The sequence below is a fragment of the Nomascus leucogenys genome, chromosome X, assembly GCF_006542625.1.
Source record: "Nomascus leucogenys isolate Asia chromosome X, Asia_NLE_v1, whole genome shotgun sequence".
NCBI classification, from domain to species: Eukaryota; Metazoa; Chordata; class Mammalia; order Primates; family Hylobatidae; genus Nomascus; species Nomascus leucogenys.
In genome coordinates, this window is record NC_044406.1 from 139907975 (window position 1) to 139926219 (window position 18245).

Consider the following 18245-nt stretch of genomic DNA (forward strand, 5'->3'; position numbering starts at 1 on the left):
TTTTATTCTGGGATTATTATTTTCTTTGTTCATCTTTGCATATCCCTTCCATATTTTAGGTTCTTTTTAAATGTCTGTTCATCCTTGGTTGCCCACTCACATTTAAGAAAAGGAAAGAAAAATCTGACTGTGGGCTGTATGTACATGGGTAAGCCTTCATTTTCAGGTGACCAAAAGAGGAATTGCCTACTATACATTAAGATCCCCAGAGGCCAGAGATCTTAAAGTATTCAGTGGGCTATATCCTCTGGGATGCAGAGCTGTTTGTGAACTGAAGTACAGAACTCTGCTGCTGAATTTGGAAGACCCTGAGGATTGTTGAGCAGGTGTGTACATACCTGGCAGAGACCTGTTTACATAACCATTGACTGTGTGCATTTTAGGCCAGGCCCGAGCAGATGCAGCATCCCTATCCTGCATCAAGGAGTTCTTTGTTTCTGAGTGCCAACTTTTCCCTGATGAGAGAGAAGGCGAAGATAGAGTCAGCTAAGTATGTGTCTCATGAATGACCGCCTCCCTTTTCTCCTTCCCCGCTCCCAGCGTGCTCACACCTTAAGCATTTTTGTCAGCAAAGTAGGCACACAGCACTTATCCTCTCAAAGTTAGTGTGAGGGAGGGAGAAGATAATTATCTAAAGGCAGACATCTCTTGCTCGAACTGATATTCCCTCCCTCCATTTGTCCATGACAATAAGTGGGAACAGATAATAATAGAAGACAGAATTTTGGTTAGCTTGAGGCATCGGGATTCAATTCTTTTTATTAGCTGAATTATTTAAAAGAAAGCTTATGAAAATCATCCTAGGGGCTGGGCACGGTGGCTCACACCTGTAATCCTAGCACTTTGGGAGACTGAGGCAGGTGGATCACTTCAGGTCAGGCGTTTGAGAGTAGCCTCGCCAACATGATGAAACCCTATCCCTACTAAAAATAGACAAATTAGGCGGGCATGGTGGCATGTGCCTGTAACCTCAGCTACTCAGGAGGCTGAGGCAGGAGAATCGCTTGAACCTGGGAGGTGGACGATGCAGTGAGCCAAGATTGTGCCACTGCACTCCAACCTGGGCAACAGAGTGAGACTCGATCTCAAAAAAAAAAAAAAAAAAAAGAAAGAAAGAAAAAGAAAAAAGAAAATTGTCCTAGGAAAAAGGCTGTCTGTCAGTCCCTGTCTCCGTTATAATTGCTTCATCCCAGCTTATATTTATGAAACCCCAGAAACCTGAAAGCCTAACACTGTCTCTGAAATTGATAAGGGCTGAAGCACTGGAGATCAAAGAAGATAAATATTAAATAAGTAAAGTAGAAAATACTGATATAGTATGATAAGGAGTAAGCTCAAGATGCTGTGGAAATATAAGCAGGCATCTAATCCAGACTAGAGGTCATCCTGGGAGAAGGAATTAAGGAAGGGGATAACTGAAGTAAGTCAGACTTAAAGAAAAAGGAGAAGCTTACTTAGTGTAAAGAGGGAGACAGATTTTTCTAGGCAGAGGGAACTGCATAAGCAGAGGTCTCATGCAAGAAAAAGCATTACATGTTTGGGTGACATGGAAGATAAGGCAGGAAATGGAACACAACAAGGCTGGAAATGTCACCAGGGAATAGATAATGCATTTTGCACTTTACCTTGAAATTGAATTATTTTATTTGTTTTGTTGTTTGAGATAGGGTCTGGCTTTACCACCCAGGCTGGAGTGCAGTGGCGCAATCACAGCTCACTGCAACCTTCACCTCCTGGGCTCAAGTGATCCTCCCACCTCAGCCTCCCAAGTAGCTGGAGTACAGGTACCCGCCACCATGACTGGCTGATTTTTTTATTCTTTTCTAGAGATGTGGTTTCTCCCTGTTGCCCAGGCTGGTCTCAAACTCCTGGGCTCAAACAATCTGCCCACCTCAGCCTCCTAAAGTGCTGGGATTACAGGCATGAGCCACCGAAACTGGCAAACTGAAATATTTTAGAGGCTAGAGTGACAAGATCAGATACTCACTTCAGTAAGCTTCCTTTGAGAGCTATGAGACAGATCATTAGGGCCTCAATTAAGAAGATGGCAATGTAAATTGATAAGGCGGCGAGAAGAATATTATGTTATTGTTACATCAGGAGGAGGAGGAGGAAGTGGAGGCACTAACACTATTGAGTGAAATCACTATTGTGATTTCACACAGTGCTCTAGGTTACTTAAGTGAAATCACTCAGCACTCACAACAATCTTATGAAAAAATATACTATTATTTCCGTTTAGGAAACTGAGACACAGAGAGGTTAAATAACTTGCCAAAGGTTGTGCACTTAATAATAGATGAAGATAAGAGAAAGTATTTAGAAAGTAGAGCCCAAAGTATTTGTTGACGGTCTTAATGAGGGAGATGAGGCCAGTCCGTTATCCAGATCCTCTATCTTCTTACCTGGCAGCCAGTGGAACTGAGGTTACGTTTCGTTTCCTTGGAATTCATTTTTAACCCCATCTCCTTCATTCCTGAACAGTAATGTAATTTATGACCTTTCTATAATCACCTCCTCTTAATAGTGGCAGAGGATTTCTTTCAGGAATCCAAAATTCAGATTAAGACTCACTAACCTTCATCAAATACAGCAAAAAGTAGTACAAATTTGTGCAAGGTCTGTGTCTTTTCATTGGCCAGACTCCCTGAAAAAGAAGTGAGAACACTTATCTTCTATTTAAAAAATCTCATTGTAGGAAATTGTCACTAGGAGGAGACAGTTCATCAGTTACTTGACAGTAAGAACAAATGTAGTCTTCTGTCTCTTGTTAACTTTGCTTTGACGTCAGGTCTCCTATACCAGTGTTTCTAAAACTATCTGGAGCAAAGAATTTTTTTATTTCAACTCTGATGAAGACCACTACTTGTGTAAAATACGATAAAAATGAATTACTAAAGAAAAAAATTAAAAACATTTACAAAATACAAGCCCTCACACACTGTGTGATAATAGTGAAATTATAATTTCTGTTACTCTTGTAACTTTTTATACTTCTGCAATTGTAAATTAAAAGTTTTGAGTAAAATAACAATTGTCCATATTAAACATCTATACTCATGATATTTTTTTCAATAGCCCACAGTGCTTCTAATTATACTCACATTTTAAATGAATTCCGTGTATATCAATAGCTAAAGTTTTTAATGGAACAAACTAGCCTGTTTCATGCTTTAACTGTTGAGTTTATTGGCTATCTTTCTTAGCATTATATATTTTTTTAATTTGACTGGGAACTTTTGTTTGCAGGCTTATTTTGCGTAGAAGGATTTTTTGTTTATGACATTTTGCCGTTCTTTCTCTCTCTCGCACCCTTAATGCTTAGAAATAAAAATTAGCTTGGACTAAGAAAGCAACAATATGTGTGCTGCTACTCATCAGGCTGGGATAAGAGACATAGATAAAGCTAACTGCAGAGTTAACAACACCATTTCTCCCAAGGACACATTGCCACTGTATAAACTCACTGAACGCCAACTATTTGCTTTGATTATCTCTTGCTTTCTTACTCATTTGAGTTGTTTGTTCTCTGAATTCACAGCCTGCCAGAAATGTTTGAACTAACAGCAACAAGAATGAAACATCTCATTCTTTCCTAGGTCATCTAAATTACTTTCACACAAAGAAGCAGCTCAATTTAAAGCTCAAGCTTCAGGTAAGGGGTGCCTTGACTTAACATTTCATGTCTATGTTAACTTTTTAGTTAACCAGGACACTTCACAGTCTAGACCTCACGGTTATTTCTTTACACACAACTCTACTTTGCTTCATTTAAATATCACCTAACCTCCACCCTTCCCCAAAATTCTTTACTAACTCTATACAGTATTTCCCTTTGTTTAGGGAGGTGTCCACAGTCTCTTGTTGCCATGAGCCAATAAATCTGACTTTGTTGAACTATAGTGATCTTTGCTGTCCCTTGTGATCATTGATTAATAAGCAAAGGATGTGTTCACCACTCTTTATCTTGCAAATCATACCCTAGAATGGAATTTTGGAGATACTGGCCAATGGAAACCTTGAGGATATTGCAGACTCGCCCACTGAACCGAGAAAACTTAGTTCAGTTCCTATTCTAGGACTGGGTTTGCTTTCCCCTCTTCTAGGACCCTGAGTTTCCACAAAGCCATGGCCCTAAAGAAAGAGTGAGCAGCAGCTGTGCTCAGCTCTCTTTCAAGTGAAGAAGAGCCCAACTCTATGATATGGGCTCTCAGTCCACCTGGTTCCAGGTCCTTCTGGTGGGGAGCACTATTTATCCTTGTCATCATGACTCCTTGGCTACCGCAGCTGGCTTCCTGACCCAGATCTCAGTTGGCCTGTAATTTCCACCCCTTTTACTACTCACAGTTCCTGTTCTGCTTCTGGTCCACAAATATTTATCTTCTTTTTCAGCTTGACCATGCCTATTCGATTTTCTCTATTTATGGTTTACCTATCTTTGCTGTTGGTTTTCAGCGAGGTTGGGGTTGACGTGGAGGATGGAAAAATGGCTAAGTATGAAGACCCTGTGCCATCTTTACCAGAAGTACTGGATTAAAAACTTTAGAGACACGTTTAAAATACATATAAAGCTGTCTTAAAACATTCTAATTACTTTTATATAAATTTTCAATTATAGTGAAATTGACTTTTCTTTTTCTTTTGGTGTATAGGTCTATAACTTTTAACAAAGATATAAGCTCATGAAACCCCATCATCATCAAGATACAGATCCATTTCAATATCCAAAAAGAACTCCCTCCTGCTATCCCTCTATAGTGTACATCTAATTTTATAAGAAACTGCCAGAGACTGTTTCTCTACCAAGCAGCAAAACTGCCGTTCTGTTTTCCAGAATGGCTATACCATTGTGCATTGTGAAACTTTCTGTTGCTCTGAATTCTTGACAGCATTCTTGGCAATTTTATAGTATTATTTTAGCTATTCTAATAGATACATCACTGTTGATTGAATTTGCATTTCCCTAATGGTTAATGATGTTGAACATCTTTTCATATGTTTGTCCATATAACTCTTGCTTTATAAAAGACACCATTAAAAGAATGCAAAAACAAACTGTAGAGTGGGAGAAAATATTTGCCAATCACATAACTAGGAAGGGACTTATATCCAAAATGAATTTCATATTCAGACTTAAGTTTCATCCCCAAGCTATCTCATTATATATGTGCAAATATTCCAATATCTGAAATCTGAAACGTTCTTGGTTCCAAGCATTTCAGGTAAGGGATACTCAATCAGTATTTTGCATGCAGATATTCACCTGTTTCAGCACTGTTTATTGAAGACACTATTCTTTCCCCTATTGAATGGTTTTGGCACTCCTGGCAAAAATCAGTGTTTTGATTACAGATTTGTACTACTTCAACTTTCTTCATATTCATGTTTGCATCATATATCCTTTTCCATCTTTATGCTGGTAACCTACCTATATCATTACTTTTGAAATGAGTTTCTTGTAAACAAAATATAATTGGTTCAAGCTTTTATATCCAGTGTGCTAATCTCTGTTTTTAATTGGTGTGTTTTAGCCATTTGCACTTAATATAAGTATTAATATGTTTAGATTTAAGCCTATCATTTTATTATTATTTTACTGCTTCTTCTCTCTGATTTTCATCTCTCCTTACTTGCCTTCTTTTGAGTTATTTGAACATTTTTGATATACCATTGTAATTAGTTTATTGTGACTTTTTACTATGTCTCTTTGTATAATTTTTTATTGGTTGCTCTAGGGATTACAAAATACATACTTAACCTTTCACTATCATCTACTTAGAGTCAACATTTTACCATTTGAATTGGAATGAAGTTGAATGGACCATAAAGTTTTCCTTACCCTCCTCTTGTTATGCTATGATTCTTTTATGTATTATACCTACCATACATTAAAAAACCTCTCTCACAATGTTCTATCTTTTCTTTCAGCCATCAGACATGTTTTAAGGAATTCTGTGGGCTGTAATTTCAGATGAAAGTATGATTTCTCATATACTGAGTTCAGTTTCATAGTCATAATTAATGAGAAAGTGCCAAAATCACAGTGTGTTATTTATGGGATGTAAAGGCTAATGGAACATGCTGAAGACTGTGAAACTGAGATTTCCCCTCAAGCACCAGACTGGCCACTGGGTTGGACTCAATGGCACTGCAAAGGGTTTAAAACAGATCTGACACTGAAACTACATACCTGGATGTATACGTTGGGGGTGAATCCAGGAGTTAATGCACAACTTTATGGGTTTACTTTCCTGGGATCTTTTCTCTCTGTCATCTATAAACTTTCCAGTTCTGTGAGCTCCCTTTTTTGGTTTTCTAACCAGAAGCTTCCAACTTCCACAACTACATCATAGCTAAGGTCAAGCAATGGAAGGGGAAAGACAGAGAGAAAAGTAATGTGCTTTTCCCCCAATGTCTTAGATCTGTAGCTGTACTGAATGAAGAATAATGTTCCCCTCCCTAAGTTTTTACTCCTGCAGGTTTCTGTTGCCAGCCACCGTCATTGTCACAGGTAACCTGGGACTGAAGCTTGAGAGAATGGTGGAAAAGAGGACAAAAACCCTAGGGGATTTCCCCTCCCACGCTCTCTGAGCATTTATAGTTACCTTTCCCACTCCTTGAAACCCTAGAGGGTTTGTCCTGGAGCTCTCTTTGCAACATAGTACTCACTTCCAAGTCTCCAGTTATGTTTTAATTCAGGTTAAGGAATACTAGAGTGAGGAAAAAGGTATACTCCCCCACAAGGTTGGTAATACTTTGAATTCTAGTGTCTTTTCTCTATATGCTTGTTCTATTTGCTTTTTAGAAATTTTTAAATATCTGGGCTTTGCATTTTGTCAAGGTTTTATAGTTAAGTTCAATGGGAAATAAAGGGTGGAGTGTGTTTATCCATTTTACTTGGAACTAGAACCTCTGTAGACTCTTTAGTTCAACTCTGTGTCGAAGAATTATTTGGGTTTTTAACTTATTTCTTTATATGTCATATGTAAACACTAATGTTTTGATGATCTCATTGTTCCATTAGCCTTTACATCCCATAAATAACACACTGTGGTTTTGGCACTTTCTCATTAATTATGACTATGAAACTGAACTCAGTATATGAGAAATCATACTTTCATCTGAAACTATTATAAACTACAAACCTTTCTCATCTTCTCCACTCCCCGCTCCCATCTTTTTTTTGAATCACATTCATCATCACCATTCAGAAAGAGTATGGTGATTCCTGTTAATAAATTCTTTGCCTATTCCCCATCAAAAGGTGGAGTCTCCCTTTATAGACTGGTCTTAGTGATGCATTCTAACTACTAGAATGTATGTTATGTGAGTGATTTCCAAGGTTACATTAGAAATCATGAAACAGCTTCTAATGGGCTATCTCAGGACCATATAAGAAGTCTGGCTACCCTGTAAAACCCATGTGAGAGAGACCATGTGGAGAGTACCATCAAGCCAAGGTTAAAGACATGTGAATAAAGTCACCTTTGGGATGATTTCAGCTCTAGCCACTGTTTGACTACAGCCTCATGAGACACACTTAGATAGACCACCAAGTCAAAACACTCCCAAATTCCATGAGATTCACAGAAACCATGAGAGATAATAAGTGATTGTTGTTGTTTTAAGCCACTAAATTGTGGTGTTATGCAGTAAAAGATAACTGGAACAAGAAAAAGGTACAGTGAAGCTGATTTCACCATAAAAAATAGGATAAAAAACAAATTATGCAAAATTTACTTCCCTAATTTAATTTATGCTAAGGTATAAATTAAAAACAGGTTTGATTAGAATTATTTTAGAATATATTAATTCAATCCAAATTAATTAATTTTCAGTAACAAATAAATGCTGACTTTTCTTAGATTTTTATATACTTTTGGTTTACAGATGACAAACTAACCACCTGAACCAGTCTATATGCCATTGATCACATACTTGGATGTGTTTACCTCCATGAAGTTTTCAAGGAAGCTAGCTCAAAGTTTGCAAAAGGCAGAGGATAGTAGAAATCACTACTGATAAAGCCCACAGATTTGAAGAGGAAAATAGCAATGCTTTGAGGAGAGAGATTTAATTCTGGAACTCAGCTCCTACTGATCCCAGCTTAGAGTTTATTGTGGTTACATAGAATGCATATCTGCTTCTCTCAGAAACTGGATTATTCTCCTTTCCATGAGCATGATGCTAGAGTAAAGAAACCCCTTTCCAGTGAAGGGACACAAATGCTAACTGTTATAGATAGATTCAGTTGTTTGTACTTCTCTGCTTATTTCATCTCAATCCTACGCTTTCATACACTTACCTTCTCTACATACTAGTAGGGCTCCAATGAGGCCTGAATTCAAGTCTTTTACCAGGTCCACATGAGAAAGATATGAGTAGGTAAGGCACAGTGGGTCAGAGGCCATTGGACCATTCTCTTTCAAGACCTGCCAGACATATGTATGGCTTCCACCAGGAAAGACTTTATCATCTTCTTTCTCCCTTTGACTGGTCTGATCATCATATTCAGCTCCTATAGCAGGAAGAAATAAAATTGTCCTTTCTATACTCATTGTGCACTCAAAGAAACATGTCAAGTTTATTGTCACCAATAGGTTCTACATAAGAAACAGACTTTCTGCATCTTTGTTGCTATTGTTGTTGTTTTGAGACGGAGTCTCACTCTGTTGCCCAGGCTGGAGTGCAGGGGCGCAATCTTGGCTCATAGCAACCTCCGCCTCTCAGGTTCAAGTGATTTTCCTGCCTCAGACTCCCCAGTAGCTGGGATTACAGGCACACGCCACCATGCCCGGCTAATTTTGTATTTTTAGTAGAGATGGGGTTTCATCATGTTGATCAGGATGGTCTTAAACTCCTGACCTCATGATCCACCTGCCTCAGCCTCCCAAAGTGCTGGGATCACAGGTGTGAACCACCACGCCCGGCCTACTTTCTGCATCTTAATTTGAAAAACTAACAAGCAGCGGCCACAAATGGGGAGAAGCTTCATATATTCCAGAGGATCTTGAGATCACTAACCCTAGTATGAGCAGTAAAAACTAGGTTCTGGTTGAGATCTCCACATTCTGTTAAATAATAAATTGCTTCCATTATTGCATCTTTTTGCCTAATTCAATTCAACAACAAATACACTTTGTCACAGACTCTTTGGTAGGCACTAGTGAGGGTCAGGGAAGGGTAAGAAAGAGAGATTTCAGAAAATTTCTTAAACTTTGTTCTTTCCTAGCGGTACAACACTATGTTTGCTGGAGGACATAGGCATATAAAGATATAATATTCACGTATTTATTCACAAACATTTATTGAGTTATTCTTTACCAGACTCAGCTACAAGCTGAAAATATAAAGATCAAGATAGAAGTCTCTATGCTCTTGCAGCAAGCAACCCAGTGGATAAAAAAGTAAACAAGCTTCCTACTCTTCAGTAATGCTTGATGAAGGAGGCGGAATTTGAGATGAATCTTAAAAGACAGATACATTTGTGTTCTTTTTCATGTGTTTAATATAAAGAATTTAATATTTTTGTGAGTGGATGTTAGAAAATTATTCTTAGAATTGCATTGCTACTTCCACTTTTTTCTTTCAACACACTTTTTATGATGATGCATTTTAATGTACATTACAAATTTCATGACAGTCTACTCCCATATACTTTAGAAGTCATCTTTAAAAAAAAATTGCCCACATAAACAAAATGACACTAGCACACCTGATCCAGTTAATATCACCTAATATCAATGCAATATTCAAATTTTCTTAATTGCCTCAAAGGCATCCTTTGTAGCTAGTTGGTCCAAATCAGAATCCAACCTAAGACTGCACATTGCATCTGGTTGTTTAGGCCCATAGTCTCTTTTAGTTTGGAGTAGTCCCTTTTTTTCTGACACTCATTTGGTGAAAGAAATTTGGCTTGTAGTCCTGTAGAATATCCCATGCTATTGAATATGCCTAAGTTCTGATTAGATTCAAGTTAAATAAGTTTTTTGGCTAAAATATATCAAAGATGATGCTGAGTCCCTTATCATATCAGGGGCAGATAATATCTGGCCATCCCATCCTTAGTGACACTAAAATTGACCCGTGGATTAGCCTGATACCTCCATTCTAAAGTTAACATTTCCACTTAAAATCAGAAAAAAATCTCCGGGATATTATTTTGGCACCATACAAATGTCAAATTCCACATCAGGAATTCACCTAATGATTGTAACATCAGCTTGGATGTGTTTGAAGCCAATCCTAGACAGGATATCATTTCATTTATGAGTATTTCAATATGTATCTCTATTATATAAGTGTTGTTTTTAATGTGATCATTATTTTTTCAATGATCAATTACTTTGAACTTTGACAATGAGAGCCCTTTCCGGCCAGCCCCATGGAGGGGTACAGACTGTATGTAAAATGCTTAAATTAAGCGAAGATGACAAAATGTTAAGATTTGGCAAGGTGAGGTGATGGGCACATGTTTGTTTGTTATATTATTTTCTGTATCTATCTTTGTTTGAAATATTTCATTAGGAAAAAAATACCCTTTTTCCTAAGGCTCAGGTTGTGGTGGGGGCAGGGGTGGGAGCACATGTTGGAGGTTTGATGAGAGGCTAAGAATGTGTGAAACATTATAGCTGTCTTGGGGAGAGAGACAGAGTAAATGGATTAGGGGAAATGTAGCAGTAGAATGGCTAGGCAATGCTGAAGGCCCACCTGAGGTGAGATACCGTTCAGTGTGATTGCGTGATTTTTATTTCAGCTATGTCCATCCATTTGGTTGTTGGTAGAATAGGTGGAGAACAGATTTAACCAAGGTAAGTGACCCAGCCCAGAAAGATTTGAATCTCTTTCTCTCCAGGAATGGGTTGAATCTAGTTTTCCTTGGACAGAAGAACTTGGCCAAATCTGAGATGAGCCACTGCATCAGGGGCAGCAACTTCAACACATGCTAAACATTTCACTGGAAGTGTACAGATGAGTGCTGTTCAACAGAAATATAATGCAAACCACATATGTAATTTTAAATTTTCTGGTAGTCACATTAAGAAAAGTAAAAAGAAACAGGTGAAATTATTTTAATAATGTATTTCGTTTAACCTAGTATACCCAAATATAAGCATTTCAACTTGCACTTATAAACAATGAATGAGATATTTTTAGTCTTTTTTGTAATTAGCCTTTGAAATCTGGTGTGTATTTTACAGTATGTCTCAAGTAGGACTCACCACATTTCAAGTGCCTGATAGCTCATGGCTACCATTTGAACTGTGCAGTATAGACTCTATGGTTGGTGTCCCCTCACTGGATAAGATGTGGCCATTTGGGGGTCCCAAAAGGTGTTACCTTTTCTGATGGGTTTAACTTGAGCTGGATTTTAAAATATTATCTCCCCATAATTGTGATTTTAAAGTTCTTATCTCTCCCTGATGTCAGCAGAAAAGAAAAAGATAAAATTGCATTGGCCACTCTTTTCTCCACCAATTTTTGGAAAATTTCCCCAATGTTGAATTACAATTACATGTAACTCTTTAAGATATAGTGAAGTCCAGACCCTCCAGATTTGCCGTGGCTTCCTGTCTCTGATTATACAGCTGCGTGTTTAGGGTAGGATCAGTGGTATAGAAGGAGCAGATAAAGGTAGGTTGTCCTGCCTGTGCAGCATGCCTGCAAAGAGCTAGGCAACTATGAAAAGGACAAGACCAACACCCCCTTAAGACTCCTATAAGATCCATGGCCCACATGATATACATGAAGTAGTAGAATCTTGATTTTATCATATATTTGGGCTCCATCTCCTAAGTATAGGATTACCTGGTAATAGTAGGTCCTTTTTCTCATAAATTTCAAAATGCTAGCGCAAGTACTCTCATTGGCCTAGCTTGGGTAAGGTGCCCATCTCTGGACCAATCAACTGTGGCCAAGGAGGTGGGATACCCGTGTCAACTGCTCACTCCTAGATCAACTGCTATGGCCAGGGAGGCATGGGCTTTAAGAAAATGGCAGGTTCTGTTTGAAGTATATTCAGAAAAGCAATTCCTAGGGGGTACACAGGTGAGAAATGTTTAATTTTAGGAAGAAAAAGTGACTGGTGTCCATTACACCCTCATTCTTGTATTGAGTATCCACTGTAGGGTAGGCAATATGTTATATGCTAAAGACACAGCAATAAATAAGATGGATTTTCCTATCCTGAGATATTTATAATCTAGTAAATGTTAAGAAGCACACATAACGTTCAGTTGGGACCTTAAAAGAGTTGAAAGAATTTTCAATTTCTAAAAATGAGCAGAGACGTAGGCAGAACATGGTTGTAATTACTGGCCAATCTAACTGTGCTTCCTTCAGTTTATGCTTTCTACCCTTCATTGACTTCCCTGGGTTTTGGATTACCTGGAAACGGGATCTACTATAGGAATCTATTTTGCACTCTAGCTTGCCCACATCAATCTCCAGACCATGTTCATTTGTATTAAAGAGGTCTGTGTGACCCAGGTAAAGCAGAAATTTTGGAGATTTGGAAATTCAGGGAGATATTTTCATACAGGTGGAAAAAATATAGTTGTCTGTCTCAAATCAAGATGCCCTACAAGCAAATTAACTTTAACTACCTCTCAAATAACTAACAGTGCAACTCTATTTGGCTTCATAAAACAATATGTCCTTGGTGCGGAGACCACTAGGTCTCTCGGTTTGCTCCTTCTACCAGAACCCTTTCTCAAGAGAGTGCTGAAGAACTCCATCATCCTGGCCATTGTCATTGGATTGGGTGAGACTGATGCTGCCTCCTGCTTTCTAACTCTTCCATACCACTCAACATCAAGAAATACTGGGATAGAGGCTTCCTTCCCACTCCTGGATCACAATCTGTAAGAATGAGATAAGCCTTGAGCTGCCAGTGGCTATCTTTGCCATCATATTAGAAAAGCCTGCCTTAGAATGAAACCAAAAAGGACAGCCCAGTTGACATGGTGGGAGAAAAATGGCCACAATGCTGAGAGCATCACTTGAATCCTTGGATCCAGCCATACTTGACTGACTCCATGGAACTTTTCAGTTACATGAACCAAATTCAACATTATTTATATGAATGCTTGCACTGTAGCACAGTGGTTCCAAGCATAAGTTCTGGAGTTAGATGGGGCTAGGTTTGAATCCTGATTCCACCACTTACTAGCTGTACAACCTTCAACTCAATACATATTAGTCATTATTGTTGTTATTATTATTTCTCAGTAAGTTTGTATTTAAGAGAATGGATCCAACTCCAGGTGCGCCACCATTACAAAGCACATACATCTCACTGTTCTATTTGTAGAATGACAGGACAATAGGAGGGCATTTGACTCACCCTCAGAAGCTTTCCAGTAGGATACACCAACAGCATGAAGACTGACAGGATGGGAAGCCATGTTCTTAAGTGTAATGACCACTGTGTCATAAACCTCAGCCTGGATGGTAGGACCCAGCAGACCTGTAAGAATGAGATGTCCACCAAAGGTCACTTGGGGATAGTACTCCAGAAAGCCTGTTATTACAAAAGTTAGAGTCAAGGTCACAGTGGAGAAGAATGCCCCTGTAATTATTGATAAAAAGTAGTATTTGCTTGCTGCCAACATCAGCCTAACCTTATGGTTGCTCTGAGGAAAGATTTCTGGCAATCATTCAATTCATTCATTCATTCATTCAACTAGAGTTCCTACTATATTCTAGGAACTGTCTTATGCACTGGAGGTGCAGTAGCAAACAAGACAGATCATGGAGAGGGTGGAGCCAAGATGGCCGAATAGGAACAGCTCCGGTCTACAGCTCCCAGCGTGAGCGACGCAGAAGACAGGTGATTTCTGCATTTCCATCTGAGGTACCGGGTTCATCTCACTAGGGAGTGCCAAACAGTGGGTGCAGGACAGTCGGTGCAGCACAACGTGCTCGAGCCAAAGCAGGGCGAGGCATTGCCTCACTCGGGAAGTGCAAGGGGTCAGGGAGTTCCCTTTCCTAGTCAAAGAAAGGGGTAACAGACGGCACCTGGAAAATCGGGTCACTCCAACCCTAATACTGCGCTTTTCCAACGGGCTTGGAAAACGGCACACCAGGAGATTGTGTCCCGCACCTGGCTCGGAGGGTCCTACGCCCAAGGAGTCTTGCTGATTGCTAGCACAGCAGTCTGAGATCAAACTGCAAGGCGGCAGCGAGGCTGGGGGAGGGGCACCCGCCATTGCCCAGGCTTGCTTAGGTAAACAAAGCAGCCAGGAAGCTCCCACTGGGTGGAGCCCACCACAGCTCAAGAAGGCCTGCCTGCCTCTGTAGGCTCCACCTCTGGGGGCAGGGCACAGACAAACAAAAAGACAGCAGTAACCTCTGCAGACTTAAATGTCCCTGTCTGACAGCTTTGAGGAGAGTAGTGGTTCTCCCAGCATGCAGCTGGATATCTGAGAACGGGCAGACTGCCTCCTAAAGTGGGTCCCTGACCCCCAAGCAGCCTAACTGGGAGGCACCCCCCAGTAGGGGCAGACTGACACCTCACTCGGCCGGGTACTCCTCTGAGACAAAACTTCCAGAGGAACGATCAGACAGCTGAATTTGCAGTCCATAAAAATCTGCTGTTCTGCAGCCACCGCTGCTGACACCTAGCAAAACAGGGTCTGGAGTGGACCTCTAGCAAACTCCAACAGACCTGCAGCTGAGGGTCCTGTCTGGTAGAAGGAAAACTAACAAAGAGAAAGGACACCCACACCAAAAACCCATCTGTACATCACCATCATCAAAGACCAAAAGTAGATAAAACCACAAAGATGGGGAAAAAACAGAGCAGAAAAACTGGAAATTCTAAAGAGCAGAGCACCTCTCCTCCTCCAAAGGAACGCAGTTCCTCACCAGCAATGGAACAAAGCTGGACGGAGAATGACTTTGACGAGATGAGAGAAGAAGGCTTCAGACGATCAAGCTACTCCGAGCTACAGGAGGAAATTCAAACCAATGGCAAAGAAGTTAAAAACTTTGAAAAAAAATAGATGAATGTATAACTAAAATAACCAACGCAGAGAAGGGCTTAAAGGAGCTGATGGAGCTGAAAGCCAAGTTTCCAGAACTACGTGAAGATTGCAGAAGCCTCGGTAGCCGATGCGAACAACTGGAAGAAAGGGTATCAGCGACGGAAGATGAAATGAATGAAATGAAGTGTGAAGAGAAGTTTAGAGAAAAAAGAATAAGAAGAAATGGACAAAGCCTCCAAGAAATATGGGACTATGTGAAAAGACCAAACCTACGTCTGATTGGTGTACCTGAAAGTGACGGGGAGAATGGAACCAAGTTGGAAAACACTCTGCAAGACATTATCCAGGAGAACTTCCCCAATCTAGCAAGGCAGGCCAACATTCAGATTCAGGAAATACAGAGAACGCCACAACGATACTCCTTGAGAAGAGCAACTCCAAGACACATAATTGTCAGATTCACCAAAGTTGAAATGAAGGAAAAAATGTCAAGGGCAGCCAGAGAGAAAGGTCGGGTTACCCACAAAGGGAAGCCCATCGGACTAACAGCTGATCTCTTGGCAGAAACTCTACAAGCCAGAAGAGAGTGGGGGCTGATATTCAACATTCTTAAAGAAAAGAATTTTCAACCCAGAATCTCATATCCAGCCAAACTAAGCTTCACAAGTGAAGGAGAAATAAAATACTTTACAGACAAGCAAATGCTGAGTGATTTTGTCACCACCAGGCCTGCCCTAAAAGAGCTCCTGAAGGAAGCACTAAACATGGAAAGGAACAACCGGTACCAGCCACTGCACAAACATGCCAAATTGTAAAGACCATTGAGGCTAGGAAGAAACCGCATCAACTAATGAGCAAAATAACCAACTAACATCATAATGACAGGATCAAATTCACACATAACAATATTAACTTTAAATGTAAATGGGCTAAATGCTCCAATTAAAAGACACAGACTGGCAAATTGGATACAGAGTCAAGACCCATCAGTGTGCTGTATTCAGGAAACCCATCTCACCTGCAGAGACACACATAGACTCAAAATAAAGGGATGGAGGAAGATCTACCAAGCAAATGGAAAACAAAAAAAGGCAGGGGTTGCAATCCTAGTCTCTGATAAAATAGATTTTATACCAACAAAGATCAAAAGAGACAAAGAAGGCCATTACATAATGGTAAACGGATCAATTCAACAAGAAGAGCTAACTATCCTAAACATATATGCACCCAATACAGGAGCACCCAGATTCATAAAGCAAGTCCTGACTGACCTACAAAGAGACTTAAACTCCCACACAATAATAATGGGAGATTTTAACACCCCACTGTCAACATTAGACAGATCAACGAGACAGAAAGTTAACAAGGATATCCAGGAATTGAACTCAGCTCTGCACCAAGCGGACCTAATAGACATCTACAGAACTCTCCACCCCAAATCAACAGAATATACATTTTTTTCAGCACCACACCACACCTATTCCAAAATTGACCACATAGTTGGAAGTAAAGCTCTCCTCAGCAAATACAAAAGAACAGAAATGATAACAAACTGTCTCTCAGACCACAGTGCAATCAAACTAGAACTCAGGATTAAGAAACTCACTCAAAACTGCTCAACTACATGGAAACTGAACAACCTGCTCCTGAATGACTACTGGGTACATAATGAAATGAAGGCAGAAATAAAGATGTTCTTTGAAACCAACGAGAACAAAGACACAACATACCAGAATCTCTGGGACACATTCAAAGCAGTGTGTAGAGGGAAATTTATAGCACTAAATGCCCACAAGAGAAAGCAGGAAAGATCTAAAATTGACACCCTAATGTCACAATTAAAAGAACTAGAGAAGCAAGAGCAAACACATTCAAAATCTAGCAGAAGGCAAGAAATAACTAAGATTAGAGCAGAACTGAAGGAAATAGAGACACAAAAAACCCTTCAAAAAATTAATGAAGCCAGGAGCTGGTTTTTTGAAAAGATCAACAAAATTGATAGACCACTAGCAAGACTAATAAACAAGAAAAGAGAGAAGAATCAAATAGATGCAATAAAAAATGATAAAGGGGATATCACCACCAATCCCACAGAAATACAATCTACCATCAGAGAATACTACAAACACCTCTATGCAAATAAACTAGAAAATCTAGAAGAAATGGATAAATTCCTTGACAAATACATTCTCCCAAGACTAAACCAGGAAGAAGTTGAATCTCTGAATAGACCAATAACAGGCTCTGAAATTGTGGCAATAATCAATAGCTTACCAACCAAAAAGAGTCCAGGACCTGATGGATTCACAGCTGAATTCTACCAGAGGTACAAGGAGGAACTGGTACCATTCCTTCTGAAACTATTCCAATTAATAGAAAAAGAAGGAATCCTCCCTAACACATTTTATGAGGCCAGCATCATCCTGAAACCAAAGCCTGGCAGAGACACAACCAAAAAAGAGAATTTCAGACCAATACCCTTGATGAACATTGATGCAAAAATCCTCAATAAAATACTGGCAAACCGAATCCAGCAGCACATCAAAAAGCTTATCCACCATGATCAAGTGGGCTTCATCCCTGGGATGCAAGGCTGGTTCAACATATGCAAATCAATAAAGGTAATCCAGCATATAAACAGAACCAAAGACAAAAACCACATGATTATCTCAATAGATGCAGAAAAGGCCTTTGACAAAATTCAACAACCCTTCATGCTAAAAACTCTCAATAAATTAGGTATCGATGAGACGTATCTCAAATTAATAAGAGCTATGTATGACAAACCCACAGCCAATATCATACTGAATGGGCAAAAACTGGAAGCATTCCCTTTGAAAACTGGCACAAGACAGGGATGCCCTCTCTCACCACTCCTATTCAACATAGTGCTGGAAGTTCTGGCCAGGGCAATTAGGCAGGAGAAGGAAATAAAGGGTATTCAATTAGGAAAAGAGGAAGTCAAATTGTTCCTGTTTGCAGATGACATGATTGTATATCTAGAAAACCCCATTTGTCTCAGCCCAAAATCTCCTTAAGCTGATTAGCAACTTCAGCAAAGTCTCAGGATACAAAATCAATGTACAAAAATCACAAGCATTCTTGTACACCAATCACAGACAAACAGACAGCCAAATAATGAGTGAACTCCCATTCACAATTGCTTCAAAGAGAATAAAATACCTAGGAATCCAACTTACAAGGGATGTGAAGGACCTCTTCAAGGAGAACTACAAACCACTGCTCAATGAAATAAAA

General features: G+C 39.6%; 1 protein-coding gene across 1 annotated transcript in view; it reads right to left on the reverse strand.

Annotated features, from left to right (window-relative positions):
- F8 (coagulation factor VIII) overlaps nucleotides 1–18245 on the reverse strand; it is a 205196-nt gene that overhangs the window by 156954 nt on the left and 29997 nt on the right. Inside the window, exons 3-6 of the mRNA XM_003279331.4 lie at nucleotides 13346–13468; nucleotides 8306–8518; nucleotides 2579–2647; nucleotides 339–455 (exon numbers count right to left, since the gene is read on the reverse strand). Of these exons, the coding sequence (XP_003279379.1) occupies nucleotides 339–455; nucleotides 2579–2647; nucleotides 8306–8518; nucleotides 13346–13468 (522 nt within the window). The remainder of the gene's footprint in view (nucleotides 1–338; nucleotides 456–2578; nucleotides 2648–8305; nucleotides 8519–13345; nucleotides 13469–18245) is intronic.